The sequence below is a fragment of the Marmota monax genome, unplaced genomic scaffold (genome assembly GCF_021218885.2).
Source record: "Marmota monax isolate L192 unplaced genomic scaffold, Marmota_monax_Labrador192_F-V1.1 WCK01_AAM20220418_F8-fsc00018, whole genome shotgun sequence".
NCBI lineage: Eukaryota > Metazoa > Chordata > Mammalia > Rodentia > Sciuridae > Marmota > Marmota monax.
This window is the reverse complement of record NW_026692201.1, coordinates 1,495,229-1,522,175: the sequence shown is the minus strand read 5'-3', so window position 1 is coordinate 1,522,175 and position 26,947 is coordinate 1,495,229. Positions and strand designations below refer to the sequence as shown.

The 26,947-nt window shown below is 33.3% G+C and overlaps 1 protein-coding gene across 1 annotated transcript in view; it reads right to left on the bottom strand.

Annotated features, from left to right (window-relative positions):
- The window catches only part of Ankrd31 (ankyrin repeat domain 31), a 189,519-nt gene that overhangs the window by 147,428 nt on the left and 15,144 nt on the right, over nt 1–26,947 (bottom strand). Inside the window, exons 3-7 of the mRNA XM_058574096.1 lie at nt 22,351–22,460; nt 18,999–19,039; nt 12,773–12,849; nt 4,148–4,191; nt 1,527–2,084 (exon numbers count right to left, since the gene is read on the bottom strand). Coding sequence (XP_058430079.1) covers nt 1,527–2,084; nt 4,148–4,191; nt 12,773–12,849; nt 18,999–19,039; nt 22,351–22,460 — 830 coding nt within the window. The remainder of the gene's footprint in view (nt 1–1,526; nt 2,085–4,147; nt 4,192–12,772; nt 12,850–18,998; nt 19,040–22,350; nt 22,461–26,947) is intronic.

Sequence of the window (26,947 nt, the reverse complement as noted above, 5' to 3'; positions counted from 1 at the left end):
GATCTGTTCTGTTCTAAGCACATCTCTTTTCTACTTTTAAAAGTTTTTTCTTTTATTTTGAAGAATTGCCAAGTTTGTGCTCCCTTTATGAGTACCTATCATAATTTCCCATACATTTTATTCATATTCCTTCTTTTCAGATTAGAGCACTACAATGTTTAATTTTTATCCCCTATCTCCATAATCTGTGTTTGTCCTTGTCTCTGTCTCTCTCTTAGTCCTATTATATCTGTTTTGGGATATGATAATCAGAACCCCATATAGTATTATTCTAGGCATATATGTTGCAACATGAGCTCAGCATTGTTATCTAAATCTTCCCAAGGATATTCACAGGAGCGTTTTGGTAATAGTCAAAAGACAAAGAGAATCCAAATGACCACCATTAATGAATTGTTTAAATAAATTACAATATATTCATATATTGTAAGACCATTTAGCAAGTTAAAATATTTAAGTAGTATTATATTTCCTAACACTGAAAAAATAACCAAGATGTATTATTAAATTTCAAAAATAAGTTGTAAAGCATTCTGTATAAAATCCCATGTGAGTAAAATAAACTTAAATAGACTATAATAGCAATAATTAGACATAGATGTACCAAACTGCTAAGAGTGAAAACTCGTAGTGGTGCATGCCTGCAATCCTAGTAGTTCAGGAGGCTAAGGCAGGAGGATTGCCAAGTTCAAAGCCAGCCTCAGCAATTTAGTGAGACCCTAAGCAACTCAAAATTTAAAAAGGTGGGGGAGGGGGAGGCTGGGGATGTGGCTCAGTGGTTAAGCAACTCCCTGGGTTCAATCCCTGGTACGAAAATTTTAAAAAAGAGTGAAAACTCTAGAGTGGAACTGAGGCAAAGGAGCACTTTTTGTTTCTATATTATTATTTAATGCTGTAATGTTTGATTTTTTTAAATGAATATTCAAATTGCCAACATGAAAAAGAAACTTGGAACGCAGTAGGCCATTGTAGGGCCTCTACATATAACATTGCTGGAATTCTGGCAGTATTCTCAGACACAGAAGGCAAAGTTCTGCTAAAGCTGGGCACTTTTCCCCCTCACCTGGCAGCCCAACTACATACATTCTATAAATTAATGTGAGGTATCTCGTCTCTACTCTGAATCTAGGTAAACATAATGATTTTCTGAGCTAACAGAGAAATTTCTGGTAAAGAACCTTTCTTTCCTATATACACAAGAAAATTAATAATAAGCCTTCTCAGGTCTATTGGGGAAAAATCTATTTTAGCTTCCTAACCCCTTGAAAACTGTATGCAAGAACTTTTAAAAAGATCACTATATGCCTCGAAATTAGAAAATATCTTCTAAGATGTTGATATTTGGGTAGAAGATTTGAATTTAATACAATGTAGATTTACTTGTTAAATGTCAACAATAAAAAAAGGCAAAATCATCAACTCATACTTGCACCTACTTGTTCCACTGCTAGACCATTGTCCCGCAGCCCAGCGAAGTTGGAACTTTGCTCTAATGATAGAGTAGAATGAAGAGATTCAAAATTCACCTCTGCTATTTGTGTACAATCTTCATCAGTTTGGGACATAACAGGCTCTACTTCTAAACATCCATTTTCATCACTAAGATTGCTGCCTTCCTCTATTCTGTGACAGATGGGTCCCAGCTTGGTTTCTGACAATGTGTTCAGGGCTGCCAATAACTCTGCAGGTAATGTATCATCCTTTGTGTTTTCTAGCAAATCTCTGCTATAAGCTGATGAAGCATTCAAAGGTATTTCTATGGAACTTGGGGAGTTAATCAATTCTCCGGGATCAAAATCATTCATTATTTCTAACAGTCTTTCCTCCTGGGTGCTGTCTGGTGATGTTAGCAACCTTTCTAAGGCAGATACAAAAGTTTCAAGGGAGCTTTCTTCATCCTTGGCTTCTTTAGAAGTCATAGTCATTGAAACTTCCTTCCCAGGTTCAGAAAATGCATGTGGTACTGCTAAGATCTTCTCTTGCTCTGTTAATGATTTCTCCTTTACAGCAAGCATACCAGATACTGTAATAGCAGTACCTGCAAGAAGGCTAATTTCAGGGGAATCTCTGTTTTCACTTAGTTCCTGTACATTCCAAAAAGAAATTCCATCATTACAGCATATACAAGAAAACATTTGAAATTAAAAATTTAGTTTTGTAATTTATTTTGTTTGTAAGTTACCCTCAAAAAGTGGTTTTATCAACTGTTCTCCTCATCCTTAAGTAAAAAAGAATATTCCTTACTACTTTCTTATACCAAATTATTAAAGACTGAATACATAATTAATCACTTAATAGTGGACTGAGAGTAACTTTGGTTGGACCATAGTTACAGATGGAAAATGATCAATTTAATTAAGTTTAAATTATCTGTGCTAATAGAAGACACAGATGTAACAGTTAAAGTAACAGGTCATCTCAAAACTTCATAGCAGTTAATTACAAAATTCTTTCTTGCCCAAGCTTGTATTTAGTTTTATAAAAATTATTAACTAGGAATAAAATTATGTCATCCACCTTATTTTTAGTCCCTATCTTTGTATTAATATACAATAAGAAGTGAAAAGACTGAAGGACAGGAAATCCTAGGGGAAAATAGGAGAATTGAGGGTGCAATCTGTGAAAGTATTACAAGCCCTGGTTATAAATTAATAGATCTGGGTTGTGATATTTTAAAGAAAATACACAACACTTACATTTCAAGTAACCATTACTTTTCCAAGATATTACCTTAATAAATAGATTGCGCCTATTCTCACAATGTTTATAATGTTCAAAATATTATTATAATCTCTCCTGAAAAACTGATTTCAAAATCAGTTGATAAGTCATTCAAGAATATAACATACTTTAAAGGTATTGAATTTTTTTCCAGCAACAAAAAACTAGTAATTTGCTTGACCTTAAATAACAGAATGGGTTTCAATGACTTTGGCTGTTTCCAAAAATCAAATCTACCACCTCTTTCATAGACTGCACTATTATTTTTTTAGCCTTCTAATATTTATAACACATGTTTATAAATAAAAAATATTTATAAATAAAAAATTTTATTCTTCCACTGATCTTTTTCTATCTGGCACCATTTATCTTCTATGAATACAGCATACAGAGCTTAAGAAGATATATTTATTTATTAGTAATACCAACTCTAATTTGCTGGGAAAGCTAAAGAAATTTAAAAATGAATCAAGAACTAGATCCTACCCATTCTTTAAGCGGTATCTTAAGGCCTCCCTCCTATTTGAAGTCCTTATGTCTACTAAATATAAGGCTCTAGGTATAACAAACAATCCCACAGAGTCTAGTATCTTGCAAGAAAAAGTCATCAGGGAGGCAGAGGCCATGTAGAGTTTTATAATTGTTTGAAAAATACTTGACAAAACAAAATTAAATCAGCTGCTTTACTACAGAACTTTTCAGAGCATATGCACTGTAAATATCTGGGGAAACTAGGACACTGTGTTCTTCATAGTTTTGTCCAAAAATAAATCTTTCTTTTTCCTCAGAAGATCTATTAATGTCAGAGGACAAGTAATTAGGAAATACTGATTACAGACAGTGAAAAATAAACACTAAAGAGAGAGTAATTACTTTGGTCAAGATTACCAGAGTCATCTGAAACAGATCCACAGAGGATAAAGGTCTTGAGCCAGTAATCAAAGATTTGTAAGGGAGTGAAGGAAGGGAGGAACACATATTTATTCAGCACTAATTAGGTGACATATATTATAAACTTATTGCTTTTAGTCCTTACAATAACTCTGAGAAACAGATATTGTCTATATTTTACAGATATAAATAACATAGCTGACTTCAGAACCTAGTTCTGATTCCAAAATTTATGCTCTTTCTCCTGTCTTCTGGCTCCTGACTTGAGAAAAAAAAAAAACTTGTTGGCAAGAACTGCATAAAATACAGCTGAGATGAATTAAGAAATTGATCAAGAAAACACTGTTTTATTACAGATAAGGAAGAATAAATACTAGAAGAGGTTTTTGAACAAGAATGAATTTCTACCTATTGAAATGGTTTGGTCATATTACTGCCTTAGGATAGGGTCTAAATTAGCTTAATAGTTTAATCAACATAATTTTAAAAAATCTAAGTCCATGATCTACATAGATAATCTGTTATACAAACCAACCTCTTCTAGATGTGACAGAACTTCAGTATTTTCAGCTTCAGGCTCTGGAAGAGAACATATGCTTTAATTCCAGTTTTATTAAAATACTAAATCCATACCCTCTCATTCAGCATTTTAAAATCACATAACTTGAACTCCCTCAATTAAAGTGACATTATCAAATATTTTATAAATATATCTTATTATTATAAAATTATTTTCATTTTAGAAATGAAATTATAAAATTATTCCATTTCTGAAAAAATATTTTAAATAGGGCCAAATAGAACTACAATTATTCAGAATTAGTTTAGCTAAAACCCAACCCAATTCTCTATTTTAGCTGAATTATTGTAAGTATTTCTAAATACACAAGGAAAAATAGTTATCTACTTTCTAAGTATTATTATCTCCCCTCCATTATAAGTCACAGAATTTAAATGAATTCATGCTATATGGAGTTAGGCATGAACATTTCCTATAAGGCCAAAAGGAATCAAGAGCTCATTCTAAAGATTCAGAGGATGCTGCCTTGCCTCTGTGACTTCAGCTGTACTCCGTGTGCTCACCTGGACCCCTCTGAGCTCAGCTGGCTGACAGCAGTTCACATCAAGTTAATTTTGGAAGGATAAGGAAAAAAATTATTTCTCCTAACACCACACTCCCTTTGCCTTCTATCTTCATTATTAAGACTCAAGGATTCGAATATACTTGGGTGGTATTTAGGACTCACTGACATTTCAAGCATTTTTTTTGTTTTATTTTGTTTTATGTCATTCTATACTTATTGTATGTAAATAAGTTATAAGATACACCAAAAAATAGGCTGTATGAAGCTGGACTTGGTGGTGCACACCTGTAATCCCAGCTACTTGAGGCAGGAGGACTGCGAGTTCAAAGCCAATCTCAGCGAACGGTGAGGCACTAAGCAACTCAGTGAGACCTTGTCTCTAAATAAAATACAAAATAGAGCTGGTGATGTGGCTCAGTGGTCAAGTGCCCCTAAGTTCAATCCCCAGTACAAAAAAAAAAAAAAAAGGCTGTATGCATAGTATCATCCTATCTTTTGTAAATGAATTATATTTTAAATGTATTGGTTCTTTTTAGTTATGATGGCAGAATCCATTCTGATATAATTATACAAGCATGGAATATATTTTAGTTAGGATCTCATTCTTATGGATGCACATGATGGTGGGATTCATTATGTTTCACAGAAAAAGAAATATGAATGGTCAGCAAATAAATGAAAAAATGTTCAACATCTCTAGCAATTAGAGAAATACAAATTAAAACTCCAGTCAGAAAGGCAGTATACAAGAATACAAGTAACAATAAATGTTGGCGAGGATGTGGGAAAAAAGGTACACTCTTACATTACTGGTAGGACTGAAAAATGATGCAACCACTCTGCAAAGCAGTATGGAAATTACTCAGAAAACCTGTCACAGAACCACCATTTGACCCAGTTATCCCTCTCCTTAGTATATAGCCAAAGGATTTAAAATTAATCATGTTTGAGCCATTCTTTCAGTTTCTTTTTACTAGGCAATATCTACATAGCTACTGTAAAAGCAAGTTTTATCTGTTGAACCTCAGAATATATCCTCTCAAGCAAGACAGGTTTTTCAGCTTATATTATTCTTTGTGCATCAAGGAAGTCCTAACATAGAATGCTGTTTTAGGACAAAGTGCTGTTAGAATGCTGGCAAGCGAAATTTCCTTGCTCTTTTGACAAGGAGTTATTCCCCTTGTTGTTGTAGGGTCAGCTACATGCCAGTTTCTGGTTTTGGTATCTTGACTTCTGTAAGATGATATGTTTTTATTACCCCTAGCCTATCATGACTGTTATATGTACATACCCGCTATAAAAGCTATTTTGCTGTGTGATAAAGCAGACACTGTTCTCTGAAACCATATCCCAAGGGGTTTCTCTGTACCCTCAAGCTCCTCACAGTTGATGTTGGAGGGTCAAACCCCCCAGTACATACTAAAAACAAAAAAATGGTTTTTACTTTTAATGATGAAAATCAACTAGGATTTTAAAAATCATGGCATTCCACTTCCTCATAGATAATGAATAAAGTGAATAAAATCATAAGAATAATTTTTCTAACTTTGAAATCCTCTATGCTCATGTTTCACTATCCATATCTTAAGTTATTTGAAATTTTATATCTCTAGTTGCTTAAAATTTTAATATCAATGAAAACACATTTTTTCCGTGTTCCCTCTACTCCTCCATCCCCCTGGTTAAAAGAAACATTTGAAGAAAATTGGCAATTATCTTTGCAAAAAAGATTATATTTTGTTTATTGGTTGGTTTATTTGAATAAACTCTCAGGTCCTTGAGCAGAATTCAAAAACAGAAAAAAGGATTTCACCCTCTTTCTCCTTTGAATTATAAAGAATCTTCAAAGAAATCTTTTCCTATACTGTCTTTGATGTCACCATCAAAATGATCTTTTGTAACTAGACATGGTGGTGTATACCTATAATCAAAACTACTCAGAAAGCTAAGGCAAGAGAATCATAAATTGGAGGCCAGCCTCAGCAAATTAGAGACACTGTGTCTCAAAATAAAACTTTAAAAAGGGCTGGGAATATAGTTCAGTGGCTAAGTATCTGCCTAGCATGTGAGGGGCCCTGGGTTGATCTGCACACTGAACAGGAAAAAAAAATATTTCTCTTATGTTAACATTTACTGCTTCAAAAATATGATAAATTAATAAAATATTTTACAGAAATCTCATTACTATATTAAAAATAAACATTTAGAAGGAATTCTCATATTTTCCATCAAGGTTTTTTTCATTTAAAAAATTTTCATTAGAGCATTATAGTTATAGTTATACACAGTAGTAGGGTTCATCTCAACAAATTTGTACATTGATGGAATTCAGTTTCAGTTCATGTCCTCTCCCTTTCCTTTCTTTCTTCCCTTTCCCATTCTCTTTCCTCTAATCTACTGATCTTCTCCACCAAGATTTAAAAAAAAATTTAAATTAGATGTCAGTAAAATACTCTGATGCTAAAATATTCTCAGTGGGTACTAATTGGCCTTAGCCACCCCTGACCCAGAAGTTTGTTTGTTGAATTGGTGGATAAACAAATAAATGAGTTAGGTAAGTAGATAGACACATAGACAGATCATTCACAAGAAGACCTGAAGTACAGACCCTAAAAAAATCAATCATTTAACCATACGGTCCTGCACCCATCATTCCACATGTAGGTCTTAGAGGCCAGATGTGCAACACGGCACTGTTTAGGAGGGTTATATGACATAGACCAGGAATATCTAGGTCAAAGTCAACAAGGCATGTATTCTACTTCCTGGGGAACGGAAGACTAGCATTTCCCAGGGCTTATCTCAAACTACACCATAGACTATAACTTTCAGAAATGAGTCGTTTTTTAAAAAATATTTATTTTTTAGATGTATTTCAACACAATACCTTTATTTTATTTATTTTTATGTGATGCTGAGGATGGAACCCTGGGCCTGGCACATGCTAGGCGAGTGCTCTACCGCTGAGCCACAACCTCAGCCCAGAAATGAGTCATTTTTTATACTGAATTCCCTCCTCTATAAAGGAGGAAAATTTATTTGTTTATAGACATAGCAAGGAATAGAGGCTGAATAAGATAGTCCTTTTGGTGTTAAAGCTCTAGTAGTGATTTCATTTTTATTATTTTTTCGAGGCATGTGAACAAAGAACAAAATATCAAAGACCTTGGTGAAAAGCCTCAGGGCTTTATCTCAAAGTTAACTTTATATTCTAGAATATAATTACAACTGGTGGCATTTGTTTCACTATTTGAAGGGACTGACTCAAGAAATATAATAAAGTGCTGAGGAAAGGGGATTCAAGTCAGTTTCAAATGTGACAAAGGATTTTAGGTCACTGAAGACCATCAATCTTGCCAGGAGAAGTAACAATACATAGAAGAAGCACCAGAAAAAAGACAGAAAGATATCTTCGTTGCTTAATACTAAATTCAGAAAACATTCTATAACTTCAGGATTCTTAGTTACAGGAATTCTCCTTTTTAATTTAAAATTTATTTAAAAAAAATTCTTCCGGAATTCTCATCTATCCTTATCCCTTGAGAAACAAAATATAATAGTATGTATAAGAAATGATTCTAAAATACCAAAAGCAATAAAAACAGCCAGAGAAGTTTCAATTTATGCAAAAATTTTAACTTGCATATAGATTTTAACTTATATACAAGCATTATAATATTAATGCTATTATATTTACTTAAGATAGTCTGCTTATTTTGATTATTCCATAATTTGCTTAGAACTACCCTTTAAAGTGAGAGAGAGAAAAAGAATAGGACTATATTAGAACACTATCAGGATTAAAGGCTAATAAGTTAACAGTTTACTCGCACAAGATTTAATCTGTGATGATACTATAAAATTATTTTCATGTTCTGAATACTTTGAAAGGAGTGAAAGCAAGAGAGAGTGGCAATGAGGTGCCAGAAGGGAAAGAAACTACCAATTCTATGGGTTTCTAATCAACACAGCTTCAGGGCAGAAACAAACACTATGGTGCACAAAGTACTTTTAAGAAATAGTAAGACTTGTCACTCAGAAGATCAATGAGGGTTTTGAGGACACTGCACAGATGCCAATAGCATCACAGAAATTAATGGCTCTCAGAAGGCCAAAACTGGCAGGAAAAATGGACAAAGTGGAAACTTGTTTTCTATAAATACTGGAATTAGGTATAGAAAAAATGTGAATCAATCTTTGTGTAACTACGGCTGACACCTGTTATCCTGGTCAAAAACCAAAGAAGAAAAGGGAAAGCCCATGGCATGACACCATCCATGACACCTCTGTCCATGTTGTACAAGACAACCCTACAAAAAGGACCTCAATCTCTAAAATGGTAACTTTACAGCTTTATAAACATGATTCTTTTGGTTTATCCATCAAACACAACTTATAAAAGGATTTATACAGGTTTTCACAAAATTTGAAGGGTATGTTTGCCATAATTTGAATTATAATACTGGGCTATCAGATATTGATCTTAAAAATTACTTTGACTTAAAAACCTTAAAGTTCTTATTTATTTGGAGAGGAGCATCAATTATAATTTGTTCTTATATTTATTTAATGGTCGATTTATTAAACTTCAGTCTCTAAGACACAAAAACATGAAAATTACTGTTTCTTTAATATTTAAACATTGATTATAAACTTTTAATTCTCTTAAATTACAAATTTAACAGGATTAATCTTTTCACAACTGCAGACTTAAAGTAAAAGGCAAAGTACAAGTACAATGGTTATGAAATTTATTATTATTATTAAACTAATTCTAAAATAACAGTACACTGGTTTGATTCATTCTTATTTCTATTCTTAGGCCTGTAACTTAATATTAAAGTAATAGTTATTTTGAACCTTTTCACTAAAAGCACACCGAAAGTAAAGAAGAAAACTCCTGCCTCTTCCAAAACTGAAGCCAAAGCAAAAACAAAGGCCAAAAGGTAATGCTGAAAGGCATCCACAGACAAAAACAAAAAGATCCAAGTGTTACCCATGTTCTGGTAGCGCAAGACAGTGCAGCTCCAGAGTAAGCCCAAATATCCTCAAAATAGCACCCTCAGAGGAAATAAGCTTGACTACTATGCCACCATCAAGTTCCCTCTATACTGAGTCCGCCTTGAAGAAGACAGAGAACACCACAACACTTGTGGTCATTCTAGATGTCAAGACCAACAAACAACAGATCAAACAGCTATGAAGAAGCTCTAGGACATTGTTGTGGCCAAAGTCAATACCCTGGTCAAACCTAATGAAGAGAAGAAGGCATATGTTCCACTTGTTCTTGATTATGATACTTCAGATGTTGTCAACAAAATCAAGACTATCTAAATTGAGTCTAGCTGCTAATTCCAAATATATACTTTTTAATAAAAATTAAAAATAATTAAGTTATTAATTACCTTCCCAGGGTTACAAAAATTGCATCAAATAGAAACCAAATAATTTCTTGGATCAACTGAGGTGACAGGATCTGGGTCATTGATACCTCATTTTTTAAAAAAATATTTTTTATTTGTTGTTTTAGATATACATGAGAGTGTACTTTGACATACTATACATACTATACATACATGGAGTATAAATTATTCTATTTAGGATCCCATTCTTGTGATTGTACATGATGTGAAGTTTCACTGGTTGAACATTCATATATGAACATAGGAAAGTTATGTCCAATTCATTCTACTGTCTTTCCTATTCCTGTCTCCCCATCCCATCCCTTTATTCCCCTTTGTCTAATGCACCTCCCACTGTGTGTTAGCATCCACCCCCATTGTGTGTTAGCATCCACATATTAAAGAGAACATTTGGCCATTGGTTTGGGGGGATTGGATTATTTCACTTAGCATGATAGTCTCCAGTTTTATCCATTTACCAGCAAACACCATAATCTCATTCTTCTTCTTGACTAATATTCCACTGTGTATATATACCACATTTTCTTTATCCATTCATGTGTTGAAGGGCATCTAGGTTGGTTCCACAGCTTAACTATTGTGAATTAAGCTGCTATAAACATTGATGTGGCTGCATTACTGTAGTATGCTGATTTTAAGTCCTTTGCTTACCTGATTTTTTGTTGGATTCAAACCTCAGTAGCCAGTTATCTAGCTTTACTTATAAAATAACACCTTAGACTTCACAAAGGTTTTTCTCTTGTTTATTTTTTTTACAATGCCATCTTTAAGTTTTATTTGGCCATTGTTCTAATATTTATTATATACTGACTTGTTCTGTTAGTATTATTATAAACTTATACCTTTTATCAGCATCTAATGCCGCAGTCTGGCTGGGCACAAATCACAAGCCACTGAAGCAGGAACAAACTTTATTTCTGAACTCCACCAGCACACTCCACACACGCTCCCCAGGAACTCTCCCGAACGCCACGCGGCTCCTCCAGGAACCAACAACCGGAAATCCCTCCTCCGGCACTTCCCCAACCAATGCGAACTCTTCAGGAATCCCCGCGAGAGCTCAACCGGAACTCAACAGGAACTCCGCGAGAACTCGCTGGCGTCACCTCTCAACCACTACTTATGGCAAAAATGCCATGCGTCATCCCGACTGGGCTGTGGCCCTCAACAATCTAACAACAGGCAGGGATATTTATGGCTTTTATTTCCTAAGAGGTGTGGGATCTAGTCCCTGCTAAACACTCTCTTTAATTGGGTATTACTTATTTGTCATCTTAGGACATGCTTAGACCTCACTTCCCACACTTTTTAATGTGTCACTACTGGTGCTCTGTATACACATGTACCTTCCCTTTCTTGGTACGATTCTTACTTTCTCCAAGACCACAGAACTTATTCATAGTTATGTTTTCTTTTTTTTCTACTTACTAGTGGATAAACAGAAAAACCCTGTGATTTACAAATAGACATATATATTGTAAATAAAACAAAATGCACTTGTATTAACAGGTCCTGACTTTTAAAAGGCATTCAAACTTTAATAAGTCCTACTATGGTCACCTTTTATAGACAACTTTTTATGTATTATTAACATTTTTTAGTATTACTGTGAATATATAATCTGTCCACAAAAATTTCCACGAACTAAAAATTATTGGTTTTTTTTTTTTTTATATTTTATTTTTTTAGTTTTCGGCGGGCACGGCATCATTGTTTGTATGTGGTGCTGAGGATCGAACCCGGGCCGCACGCATGCCAGGCGAGCGCGCTACCACTTGAGCCACATCCACAGCCCCCAAATTATTGGGTTTTTTTTCCTGAATTTCTCACAGCAGGCCAGGGGAAGCAACGATCTAGGCCTTTATTGTTTTAGTGCTACCCCCAGACATCCTTAAAAGAGTCATCACTTTTCAGCAATGATTCATTTCAGACCATCCTGAAATCCAGATCCTTTAAGGATCCCTGGTTTATTTAGAATTCATACACCTATAGCCACCAATACACGTGTGCCACCAATACACGTGACACACAGAAAGTTCAAAACATACTCATTAAAAGAATGAACAGATAATATTATTAGGCACTAGGAGTGTGATGTAAGAATTAGTGATAAGGAGAAGTGGTAATGCAAAGCAGAATACAGAGCTTTATAAATTTATCTTTTCCAATTTCTTATCATGTATTCCTGCCCTTTTCTTATATTACAAGGTTTCACTAACTATCATGAATATTTACTACAGTGTGACACAACATACATAATTTCACTCTGGAGGAATTCCTAGGAGACACCTCAAAGAGAAAAATAGCATTCTCTAATGTAGCTGAAACCAAAGTAAAACTGGCCTGTGTGACTGCCAGTCAGGGAGAGCATAGTGTAGATATTAATGATGTTATGAACAGAAAAAACAAAACATTTTCTTTCAAGTTTCAGCCCCAAAAATCACAAGTAGAAAGAGTAGGCATTTGGAGTAGCAGGTACTGATTGCAGCTGACCTGTTTTCTTCACAGGCAATTCTATGCAACACAATCCAACTTCAATAGCAACACTGATTTCAAATTAAAATGTACAGTATACCAGCCTACTTGTAAGTAACTCCATATCTAAGCCTTTTATTTTCAGGCAAAGAAAAACCTCCACCCATTAAAACATACCTTCAATGTTTTGATGATTCAATGAAAGTATAGGCTGGGGACATGACACAGTGAACATTGGAAAATTTTTTCTAGTCCTAAAAAATAAATGAGCAAATTAATTAACCCTTTTAGTGGAAAGGAAAAAAAATACTATTTTCATCCAAATATAATTAAAACTTCTTAAGAAGAGCTTTCCAAATGTTATTGTTTTTGCTACATCATTCCAATTATTTTTATAATTATCAACTTGTTAACATTTACCTATGAAGTGACTGCAAAATTAAAGGAGCAAGCTGAAAAAAAAAGATTAGATAGTTCAGCAGTGTAAGCATCAGTCAACTCTTCATTGCTGTAACAAAACTTAAAGAGAAAAGATTTGAGTTCAAAGTTTTAAGAGGTTTTAGTTCGTGGTCAGCCAGTTTCATTGCTATGGGCCTGAGGCAAGGTAGAATATTGTGGCAGGATGTGGTAGAGGAAAGCTGCTCACCTAGAAGCAGCTGGGAAGGGGAGGGAGGGAGGGAGGGAGAGAGAGGGAGAGAGAGAGAGAGAGAGAAGAAGAAGGAGGAGGAAGAGGAGGAGGAGAGGGAGGAGGGGAGAAGGAGAAGGAGAGAAGGAGGAGGAGGAGGAGAGAAGGGGAGAAGCGGAGGAGGAGGGGGAGGGGAGGAGGAGGGGAGGAGGAGGGGGGAGGAGGAGGAGGAGGAGGAGGAGGAAGAGGAAGAAGAAGAAGAAGAAGACCCCATGCAAATTATGAATCTACCAATGGATTAATTCATTAATGAAATAAAAGCCCTCTTAATTCAATCAATTCCCCAAAGCTCTACCTCTGAACATGGTTGCTCTAGAGACCACACCTTCAACACATTGGGGGAATATTTCATATCAATACCACAAGGTAAGCTAAATATATTTGATTTGAAAAAATTTTTGGAGATAACTGCTTGCCAAATAGAGGTAGCAATGATAGGGAGAAAATAGTCCAGAATTATGTAGGTTGGCTACATACATCCTCAAACATGCTGATAGTTTGTCATTATAGTTTCAGATATAAGTGAAAATCACTAATGAGAAATTTCTCAGACATTATTTTATCATTATTTTTCACAGCAGGCAAAAAAAAAAATGTAAGAAATACGAGAAGGAAGAGCCTGAAGGCAAAATAAGGGTCATGTCTAATCTGAAATTCTGACACTGTGCCTTTGGATAATTAAAAGTTGAAGATTGTATACTTCTTCCTTATCCCTTGAAATAATTGAATATAAATAAATAAATTGAATAAATAAATGAAATCCCTTATTTGACAAAATTTGGCTGTTATAGTTGCTACTGGATGAGCAAATATATATCCATTTTACAAGAATAATTTTCCATTCTATGCACAAACATTTATTTCTTAAATACATGCAACTATTCCTTCACTAAATTATTAAAAATTTTACTTGCAAAATAAATGATTTTGTTGTACCAAGGGGAAAAAAGTTGACTGAAGGAAAGACAATACACTGCATAAATAAAACTAAGATAATTTCCTTAAAAAAAAAACAACTCCCTCATTTCAGATGTTTTTAGAGCAGTTTTTATGCATCAGGTACAGCTACTTAAATCCTAACCAAGAATAATAAATTGAGCAGACTTTCTTATACAAAAAAGTGATTAATATGTTAACTTGAAAATGGAAATAAAACTATTAATATAAAATGATAATTTTTAATAGGCAAATAGAAAAAAAATTCTCTTTTTTCCCAAAATGTTATGCTTTGAGAAGAAGTAATTACAAACAAAACAAAACCTTGGTTTGAGTCAACAAGATAATTTTTTCCTTAATTATAAAGGAGAATTTAAGACATAAATCTGAAAATACAGCAAAGCTTCTCCTAAATTATTAAAAAGTTATTTATATTAGGCAAGACTGCAAATAATCTAAATATCCTACCATAGAATGACCAAACAAATCAGAGAACATAATCAGTTATATAACAAAGTAATAAACTCACACATTCAAAAAACATTAATAACATGAAAAAATAATTATAAGTTATTACTTAAAAATTAAAAAACAGTATGCAGCACTATCTATGAATGATCCAAATTCTAAAATAAAATCTTCCAAAATGTCAACAATAGTTCTCTGGGCAGTGAGATTTTGTGCTATGCTAATCTTCCTTAATTTTTTCTTTTTTCCATTTTTTAAAATGAATTTATACTTCTAATATATTTGGTAAAAGGGTTATTTTATAATAATCCTTAAAATTTTTGATCTTCACGGGGCTGGGATTGTGGCTCAGTGGTAAGCACTTGCCTAGCATGTGCAGGGCCCTGGGCTTGATCCTCAGCACCACATAAAAATAAATGAATGGAATAAAGGTATTCTGTCCAACTACAACTAAAAAAATAAATATTTAAAAAATTTGATCTTCAGAATCGTTTACATCCTTAAAAATTATTGAAGATACCAAAGAGCTTTAGCTAATGTGGAATATATATACTTCAATATAGAAATTAAAGTTTAAGTATTTGTTTTTAAATGACAGTAATAATCCAGCAATATATTAACATATTTTATGATAAATTATATTTTCCAAAATGAAAAAAAATTAGTGAGCTAAAGTGCAGTGGTTTGCATGAGTATTTCCTGCAAGTAATCCCAGCTAGTTGGTAAACTGAAGCAGAAGGATCACAAGTATGAGGCCATCCTGGGCAATTTAATGAGATACTGTCTATAAATAAATAAATAAAGCTGTGGATATAGCTCATTGGTAGAGCACCCCTGGTTCAATCTCCAAATTAAAAAAAAAAAAAAGTTGCAATGTTTCACAGTTTATTTTGGGATTGTGGTTCAGCCGTAGAGTGCTTGCCTAGCACACGCAGGGCCCTGTGCTCGATCCTCAGCATCACATAAAAATAAATGAATGGAATAAAGGTATTGTGTCCAACTACAACTTAAAAACATAAATATTTTTAAAATTTGATCTTCAGACTCCTTTACACCCTTAAAAATTTTCCTTCCTCAATTTTTTTCTTTAGTATTGGTATCTTTAAAAGAGATTAAAGAATCTCTTTATTGTATGATATAATATTAATTTTTTTCCTAGTACTGGGGATTGAACCTAGAGGTGCTTAACAACTGAGCCACATCCACTGTCTTTATTTTTTGAGACAGGGACTCAGTAAGTTGCTTAAATCCTTGCTAAATGGCTGAGGCTGGCTTTGAACTTATGATCCTCCTGCCTCAGCCTCCTGAACCACTGGGATTACAGGTATGTGCCACCATGCCTGGCCTTAATACCATCTTATATCTGCTATTGCAATTAATATGTTGCCATATATTATTATCTTGGTTGAAGTAGTTAATAAAAACCTAGCCACACACTTGTATGCAGTCAGAAAAGGGAGAACAGTTTAATAGACTTTTTAGATAATTGTGAATATTCTTCAATGACATCACACCAAAATCTACAAGCTATAAGATTTTTAAAAGTTGCTTAGGGGCTAGGGATGTAGCTCAGCAGTAGAGCACTTGCCTAGTTCACTTAAAGGCTTAGGTTTAATACCCAACACAGGGGGGAAAAAGTTAGTTGAAATATAGAAACTGTGTCTTCTATTCTGGTCTTCTTGCCTATTTTAGTGCCAACCATGCTGTTTTTGTTACTATAGCTTTATAGTATAATTTAAGGTCCAGTATTGTGTTGCCTCCTGCTTCATGTCTCCAAGGATTGCTTTGGATATTCTGGGCTTCTTTTCCAACTGAATTTCATGATTCTTTTTCTATTTCTATGAAGTACGTCATTGAATGTTTCTGATGGAAACTGCATTGAATCCATATAATGCTTTTGATATTATGGCCATTTTTGACAATATTGACTCTGCCTATCCAAGAACATGGGAGATCTTTCCATTTTCTAAGGCCTTCCTCAATTTTTTTCTTTAGTAGTCTGTAGTTTTCATTGTAGAGATCCTTCACCTCTTTTGTTAAATTGATTCCTAAGTATTTTATTTTTTTGGAGGCTACTGTGAATGGGATAGTTTTCCAAATATTTCTTTCAGCTGATTTATCCTTAGAGTATAGGAATGCAATTGTTTATGGATGTTAATTTTGTATCCTACTACTATGCTGAATTCATTTATCAGTTCTAGAAGTTTACTGGTGGAGTTTTTTGGGGTCTTCTAAATATAAAATCATGTTGTCAGCAGAGATAGTTTTCTATTCCTATTCATACCCTTTAATTTCTTTCTTTTTCCTGATTGCTCTGGCTAGAATTTCAAGGACTAGGTTGAATAGAAGTGATTAAAGTGGGCATCCTTGTCTTGTTCCTGTTTTTAGAGGAAATGCTTTCAGTTTTTCTGTTTAGAATGTGTTAGCCTTGGGTTTGTCATATTTAGCTTTTACAATTTTGAAGTATGTTCCTTCTATCCCTAATTTTTCAAGTGTTCTAAACATGAACAAATGCTGTATTTTTGTCAAATGCTTTCTCTGCATCTATTGAGATAACAAAGTGATTCTCATCTTTAAGTCTGTTTATGTGATGTATTACATTTATTGATTTCTCCATGTTAAAGGAGGGGAGGGGAAGAAGTTCAGTAGATTAGACAAAGGGGAAAGAAAGAAAGGGAGAGGGGACAGGAATAGGAAAGACAATAGAATAAATATAATTTTCCTATGAACACATTTGAAAATACTTAAATGAACCCCACCATCATGCCTACTCACAAGAATGGGATCCTAATTAGAATAAGATATATCCTTTGCTTATATAATTTTACCAAAATGGATTCTACTTAATTCTATAATTAAGAACCAATAAAATAAAATTTAAAACATACAGAAACTGAAACAAAATCAATAAGCTTCTTGTGCTGCTACACTAAAACCAATTGTGTATCTTGTATTTTTTTTTCTTTTTCTATCTTGTACTTCAATTGGATGTTTTACTTGCACCTGATTTTGTAACTGATCTTTTAGGAAATACTGATTTATTGAGTTTTATGGATCTTCCTAATGTTAACACATTTCATTATAAAACATCAAAAAAAATTACCTTCATAAATTTTATCTGTGATTTCACAAGAAAATTTGAAGCATTAGAAAATCATCAGGTAGGTCAAGGGGATGAACCCAGTTTTCCAAAATTGTAACTAGAAAGCTTCAACTTTTTCCACTGCCATCAAACACTATCAGCTGTTTTCCTTGAAGGAACCAGCGTATTCCATTCCTTTAAAAAAAAATGCCATATAACCAATGAAAATAGCCAATTTGTCAATCATGCTTCAAAGTTAGAAAATAAAAAAGTGAAACTAGTTTTCTTAACAATATTTACAATAAGTGCACTTGTACTTTCTTCAAGACTACTGTGTAATTCAGTACACACAGAAATGTTTTAAACACACTTGCTTTGTTATCACATAGGATATTAAAAAGATATATAATCAAGATTAAACATTTAATAAAATCAACAACTTTTCTGCTTTGTCACATTCTTTAGTGAAACTGGCTTTTTTTTTTTTTTTTTTAAATGCTAGTACATGGCAGTGAAAAATAAGATAACCGCAGTATTGTTTGGTGCCACTGCACTGATTTCTACTAAGGTTCCAGCATTTTACCCACTGCTGCTTTAGCATTGTCACACAAATGGAAACACTATTAAAGGGGCAAATAATATGTTACTATTATTACGAAAATAGTTTTGACCTTAAGAGACTCCCAAAAAGAATATCAGGAACTCCTGGAGAGTTCTCAGGAATTCACAGAATATACTCAAAGAACTAAAAGAATAGTCTCCCAAAGTTTAATAGTTACACTAATTCTAATTTCAATAAGCTTTACAAATTCTTCCTTTATGTTATGCTATAAACTTGCTTTTAAAATATAAAAGAATCAATTTATCTTAATCTGATTCTGTCTTCTTATGAAATAAATCTTACCTGGAATGTTTGTAAAACACATTTATGCTACTAAATGGGCAATTATTTAAAAATCTACAATAATTCTGAAACTCTTTAAGAAAATAAAGACATACCTCAGATGTACCAAGTGACTAAAAAAAATGGGGCTAAAAAACCCACAACATGGGGCTAGGGTTGTGGCTCAGTGGTAGAGCACTTGCCTTGCACATATGAGGCACCTGGTTCAATCCTCAGCACCACATAAAATAAATAAATTAGTAAAACAAAGGTAATGTGTTCATGTTTAATTTAAAAAAATATTTTTTTAAACCCACAATATAATAAAGCCAAAAATTGGTATACTTACTGTGACACAGCTTGATTTTGTGCTGTTTCATCTTGAGGTTGCTAGGAAGAAAAACAGTAGTTTTTTTTATATGTGCTAATCTAATAAAACAAGCTAAAAAATTAACATTTAAGATAAGTCTTATATTATTTTATTGTGGCAAAATATACATAAAATTTACCATAATAACCATTTTTAGATGTATAGTTCTATGGTCTTCAGTAATTCAGTTGTTGTACAACCACTGCCACCATTCATCTCCGGAACATTGTTGGGTTCTCAAACTCCATATCCTAAACATGAATACTCTATTTCCTTCTCTCTCCACCCATGGCAACCATCATTCTACTCCTGTCTCTCTGAGTCTGACTATGCCAGGAACATCATAAAAGAGGCATCATACAATATTGTCATATGGGGACTACTTTATTTCACATAGTACAATGTCTTCAAGGTTCATCCATGTGGTAGCATGTATCAGTATTTTTCCTTTTTTTAAGGTTGAATAATCTCCATTTCAGGAATGTGTCACATTTTGTATACCCATTCATCATTGAGGACCCTTCCATTGCTTCCATCTTTCTTGGCTATTATGAATGCTGCTACTATGAAGATAAGTGTACAAATATTTCTTCAAGTCCCTGCTTTTAGTTCTTTCAGGTGTACCCTCAAAAGTAGAACTGCTAGATCATATAGTGTTACTATGTTTAAATTTTTGAGGAAACTGCCATATTTCCCATAGGACTATACCATTTTATATTCCCACCTGCAAAGCACAAAGATTTCAATTTCTCTACATCCTTATCAACACTTTTTTTTTTGTAGTTGTAGATGGACAGAATGACTTATTTTATTTGTTTATTTGTATGTGGTGCTGAGGATCAAACCCAGTGCCTCATGCATGCTAGGCAAGTGTTCTGCCACTGAACTATAGCCTCAGCCCTTGATAATGTCTTCTGACATTTTTAAATTTCCATTAAGTCTTTCTAGGTCCTTCTTAACATGTATTTTAATGAATCCACCTCTACATAGAGATAAGGGTACAGAAAGGGAAAAGGATTCAATCTGGATCCACACCTCTCAGACAGAGTCCTGCATTTCAGAGAAAGAAGTGGTAGAAGTGGCCTGCTTACAATAACTGCAAAACTGAATAATAATAATTATTATATTTATAATAATAATTTTATTTTATAATTATTAAAATGTTTTGTGATAATTTTAATTATTAAAATAATGCTTATTATATTATTTATTATTATTCCCTAACAAACAAGTATCTTTGAGGTGACCAAATATTGATTATGAGACTAGCAATGCCCACTGTATTACTCAAGGATCTCCAGAGACACAAAACCAATAGAGGTGTGTGTGTGTGTGTGTGTGTGTGTGCATGTATATACATATATATGGTATTTATTATAAAGAGTTGACTCCCATGATTATAGAAACTAAGTCCAAATCTTACACTGTAGGCTGTCAGGCTTGAGACCAAGAAAGTTAGGGCTGAAGTTTCAATCTGAAGGTCTTCAGGCAGAAAACCGAGAGAGCTGATGATACAGATGAAGTCTAAAGACCAGCAGGGAAAAGCTATCCAAAGTAGGCTGATAATCAAAGTAAGCTGATGGAGCAGTTGAGGTCCAAAGGCAGCCTGCTGGAGAATTCTCTCTTGCTGAGAGAGGCAGGTCTTTTTATTCAAATCAGGTATTCAACTGATTTGATGAAGTCTACCCACAATACAGAGGGCAATCTGTTTTACTCAAGTATACTGATTTAAGTGATAATATCATCTGAAACATCATCACAGAAAAATATTTGAATATCATCTGAAACATTATCACAGAAAAATATTTGAATATCATCTGAAACATCATCACAGAAAAATATTTGACAAATTATTTGGATACTTCATGACTGAGTCAAGTTGACACACAAAATTAACCATCCCACACAACTTTGATAGATACAATGTCTCCAAACGTATCACTAAACTCTCCAACTGAAATCAAAATTTATTTATGTAAAATTTAAAAACTGATTCCTATGCAGCACATTTAAAAACTAGAAAAGCTATTGCAAGACCCAAACCAAAAGTATTTCAAGATTTCAAACCAAAGGTATTGAAAGATACCAAATCAAAGATCCTCTATTTCTTCTGTTTGTCCTTATTTAAAATAGGCCATAATTTCTAAAATATTCGTCTTTGAAGTTGAAATGCCAATTGGTATTTGAGTATTTAGGTAGCAATTACTTAGAACTCTGATTCAATTTATAAAAACAATATACTTCTTTCTTTAACTCGGAGAAAGTATTTTACCAGATCTCTCCATTTCTATATGTGATCAAATCAATTTCTCTATATAGTTAAGTTTCAAAAGGTTTATTTTCACAGTCCTTTAAAGCAATTTTTCCAAGCTAGCCAATCATCGGAAACTACTTGGGAGGCTTTCAAAAAATGGGAATTTCCAGGTTCTACATAAGCATAATCTGGAAATTCATATTTTTAAAAAGCTATCCAAAGTAGGTTGATAATCAAGCTTTCAAAACCATGTGCTAAGGTACATTCGAGGACCTGGTATAATAATTACATAGCAAATGCTTATAAGATAAATGGAAAAAAATATTCTTATTTCACAGTTACAGAAGCTAGAGGGAATTTTTTTCTTCATTCAGAAATTGTAAACCCAATTTTTAAACAAATTATTAGGAGTCAAATAAGGCTATCTTAGTTTCAAGGACAAATATTTGGTGTTAAATTTTTCTCTTTATCAGAAATAAATACTGTGATAAATCTTCCTAGCTACAATATTAAATAGACCCTCACAGAGAGTCTTTGCAACTGCTGACAGTTTCTACTAACTGAAGTGCTTACTGAATTACCCCTTACCATTCCCCTTGGTGTTTGAATTCAGAAACAAAATTCTTAAGCTAAGTATGCGAATGTCTACACAACACACATATTCATACACATAAAACAACAAAAAGGTTTTAAGCGGCCCAAATCTCAAATTGTATTATAAAGACTAGCATCTTCTTCACAAATTTAAGATGATCTCTGACATACAATGGAGATGAAAGTCTCAATTATTACATCCTATTTTAACCTTGTTCCTTTCTCTTCCATATCTCTAACAAAAAAAAAAAAAGAAAGCTATGGGCAGGGGGGAATATTATATATCCCCCCCAAAAAAAACAAATGAACTTCATCAAAGCTGTAGTAAAGAAATAGAATGACTGATTAAGAGACTGTTTTAAAGGGAGGAAAAAGGAAAAAAGCAAAATACTAGACAAAAGAATTGTCACTGTTAATTTTCCATTGAGATAACATTTTCAATTTTTAATAAGTGTGTATTCAATCATACTGATGGCTCCACACCTGTAATACTGTATCCGCACTAAGAACAGTCATCATCTTATTTTCATTCATTGGCTCTTGCAGACCCTCACTGAGTTTGTGCCCAAGTTGAATCTCAGGAGAAGGAATGCCTAGAATGAAATAAAATCATAAGTCATTTGCAATAGTTTTATTGATCTCCTTTGACTCAGGATTTCATAGATACTGCAAAATTTCATTAAAAGTCATTTTGTAGGAGCTAAGGATATAGCTCAGTGGTAATGAGGGTGATTAGCTTCTGCAACTCCCTGGGGTTCAATCCCCAGCATAAAAAAAAAAAAAAAAAAAAAAACTCAAAACCAAATAAAACCCTTTGTGTATAATTCCTTAACTGTCACTGTTATGTGCCAATGTTTTTTTTTTTAAAGTTTCCAGTTAGCAGGAGACACATATGCTACACTGAATGAAATACTACTTTATTTCTCTGTTTCAGGATGAATGAATACAACCAATAAGTACAGAAAATGATATAGACTTAAATACCAAAAAATAAATAAATAAACTTTTCCCCCACTTCATTTTAGATCATATTTTAAAACTCATAATATTAGTAGATAATTGAAGAAAAACCAGTTTTGTTCTCAAAAAGGCAAATAAAACTCGTACTTTAATTTTTTTTCAAGTTCCTAAAAAAAATACCAAAAAAAATGAATAGTTTCTTTTTGCTTCATCCGTAGCAACAATGGAATAAAATGAAACGTACCTCTTATAGATCAAAAGATGGGAATGGATTAGAGGAAAATTAAACAAATGGTAAACAGCTTCCTACGGACAATGTTTATATCTCTCCCGAAATTCTCATGGTGAAGCCCTAACCCCTATGTGATGATATTAGGGGGGCCTGTGAGAGGTAATTAGGTTTAGATGAATTCACAGGAGTGGAGCCCTCATATGGGATTAGCATCCTTGTAAAACAAGGAGAGAAACCAGAGTGTTTTCTACATAAGTACACAGATCAGATCATATAAGCACACAGCAATATGCCAGCTGTCTGCAGGACAGAAAAAAGGCCCTCATCAAGCACCAAATCTCCCAGCACCTTGATCTTGAACCTCCAAGATCTTGAAATTCTTGAGAAATAAAATCTGTAGATTAATGGGGCTGGGGATGTGGCTCAAGCGGTAGCATGCTCGCCTGGCATGCGTGCGGCCCGGGTTCGATCCTCAGCACCACATACAAACAAAGATGTTGTGTCCGCCAATAACTAAAAAATAAATATTAAAATTCTCTCTCCCTCTCTCACTCTCTCTTTAAAAAAAAAATCTGTAGATTAAGCCATTTAAGTTATTTTGTATAGCAGCCCAAGTCAACTAAGACACAGTTTGCCGCTCAACACAGGAAAAGAAAGAGCGTCCTTAAAAGTAACTCTGGATTTCTTACATTAGAATTCCAAAAAAACCTCCCAACTCAGAAAAAATGTGGCCAACTAAAATCACAAAAAAGGCAAATTGGAAGCACACAGTGGGTAAAGTCTCGTACTTCACTGAGCTTGCTGCCTATACCTATGAAACTTAATATGAATACTGTAGCCACCTACTCTGTATAGGATATTTTCCTTACCTCGTACAAAAATGTACTAAAACCTAAAGATGATAAAATAATGTAGTGATGGCACAGAAATAGTCACATAGATCAGTGAAACAAAATGGAGTGGGAAATATATATGTGTATATATGACAATAATTTTATTTTAAACAGAACAAGATTACTCAAAAAATAATATTGGATTTCTTTAGCTATTCTGGGTCTCTTACTTTTCCAGATGAATGGAATCACCATTTGACCCAGCTATCCCTCTCCTCAGTATATACCCAAAGGACTTAAAAACAGCAAACTACAGGGACATAACCACAACAACATTTATAGCAGCACAATTCACAATAGCTAAACTCTGGATCCAACCTAGATGCCCTTCAATAGATGAATGGATAAAAAAAAATGTGGCTTATATACACAATGGAATATTACTCAGCAATAAAAGAGAATAGAATCATGGCATTTGCAGGTAAATAGATAGAGTTAGTGAACATAATGCTAAGTGAAGTTAGCCAATCCAAAAAAAAATGCCTAATGTTTTCTTTGATATAGGGAGGCTGATTCATAGTGGGATAGGGAGAGGGAGCATGGGAGCAATAGATGAACTCTAGATAGGGCAAAAGGGTTGGAGGGGAAGGGAGGGGAGCATGGAGTTAGAAATGATGGTAGAATATGATGATCATTATTATCCAAAGTACATGTATGAAGACATGAATTGGTGTTAATATATTTTGTATACAACCAGATATGAAAAATCGTGCTCTATGTGTAATAAAAATTGTAATGCATTCCGCTGTCATATATAAATAAAAATTTAAAAAATATTGGATGTGTAACTATTAGAATAAAAAAATGTTTAAAATAATAATATTGAGGCAAGTGGCCAACCATTTGAAAAAATAAAGTTAGATCCTTTTTATTTCCCCATATGCCAAAATACTCTAAAGATATTAAAGATATGAATGCAAAAGACATAAATAAATGGAAATAAAGATAGAATATATTTTACAGTTTTGAGGTAGGTAAAGTAATTCTATGTTTGGGGAAAAAAAAAAGAAACCCTGACAGAAAAGACTGACAGATTATACTATATACTTTACCACAAAATATATCATGAACAACATTAAAAGGTAACCAAGAAACTGGGTAAAACTATAATACATATGGCACAAGTTTGTATCTTTTACACATAAAATGCTCTTATAAATTAAAATATTAGGAAACATATGCAAGCAATTCACATTCAAAAAATAATTACCTGGCAAAAAGTTAATATGTCTTGCTGAATCTAGGGGATAAAAACCGTCTTAGGGGCAATATGTATCAACAGCTGATGTGTAAACCCCTTAACAGTAAATCAACTTCTATATTATTCTTCTAAGGTAATAATCAGAAAAGTAAGCTATGGTAGATGTACAAAGATATTTATATTTGTAATAATATTGAGAAACATCATAAACATGTTTATTTTAAATAAAATACATTCATATGATGGAATAATATGTAGCAATTTAAAAGGTTGGTAGGCTTGTTTGGTATCTCTTTATAGCAACAACTGAGGATGCTCTGGCACTTGCCATATTCTACAAAATTCCCAAAGAGGAGTCAAGACTAAAAACAATGGTCATATTAGATTTGAAGGTGCTGAAGCAGGATGATCTTGTGGTAGGCTAAGATACACTTAATAAATTCATGAAAGTCTACTGTGAACAGGGTTTGTCAATGAGATAAACTGGAATCCAACTTGACAATCAGTTGGTCAATGAAAGAGACACACCTGGTGCAAAGGAAGGATGAAGGTTCACTTAATGTATTCCAGTAGCAGATAGGTGTCTTCTTAAAAGAAAACTTGCTACTTTCCTCCAAAACATTATTCTCATAGAGTACATTCTCAGTTGAAAACAATAATTTGGTTTCACTACAGTCTTTACTACCAAAGTATAGTTTTCTCTTATTTCTTTATTTTCCCCTTCCCCAGTCCTTTACTGTGCATAAAGTAACAAAGCATGTGACCAAGAATATTGCCTTTTTTAAAAAAACTAAATGGCCAATGTATGCTTTGATCAAAATCAAATAGAGATGGGATGGGGAAAAATATTGGTTCTGTAAAAATAATAAACTATCTTCATTAGTAGCATGCTTACTCAGCTTTTCTGTTTCACTAAGTTATTTTATTTTCACTATTGTAACTAAAAAGTAAACAAAACATAAAATCCTTGCATATCTTATTTGATTGGAAATATTTAATGGTTTTTACTTGTTGTTGTAAATCAATAACAATTTTATAACTTTTTTATATGTAGTTGTTATATGTAGGGCAATCTGTACTTAAGTAGGGAAAAATTACTTCAAAAAAATAATGCTAGGTAGTTTTCCCTTCATTCAAGCATTTCTTGTTTAAATGAACTTCTTACTTAAAATGAAAAATTAAAGTTAAAAAAACTTACACAAGATTGTGGTAGATCAATATAGACAAGGAAAGAACCACATGTAAAAATGATAACAATTATGAAGATATTCATCTGGCATAAAAAAACTCTAGAAGAATACACCAATACTAAACACTGGCAAAGAGAGCAGACTACAGAAGGAAGGAGTAAGGGATGAAAATAACCATGGTAAGTAGTTATTGTCCTTTTCAGTTTCTACATTATATATTTCATAATTTAAAATTATTTTATATTGTTAATAACTGACAAAAATAATAAATGTCAATTCATTTGGTAAAGGAAAGGGAAGGAAAGTGTGGTTGGAATATTCAAACAATGTTTTTCAAGTTCCTAAAAAAATATCAAAAAAAATGAAAAAGTGTGGTTGGAATATTCAAACAAATCTCTAACTCCTTTCTGGTAGCACTTTATAAATCGTAAGATGGCATTCTGAAGACCCATATTACACATTGTCTCTTCCAACTGCCAAGTAGAAAAAATACTTAAAGGAGAAACTGTGATCTTCCATTAGGCTACCAGATATGTACAGTAAAAGGACTCTGTACACAAAAATTAAAAGACCTTCGTGGGTATTAAAAATTGTTTTACTCTGT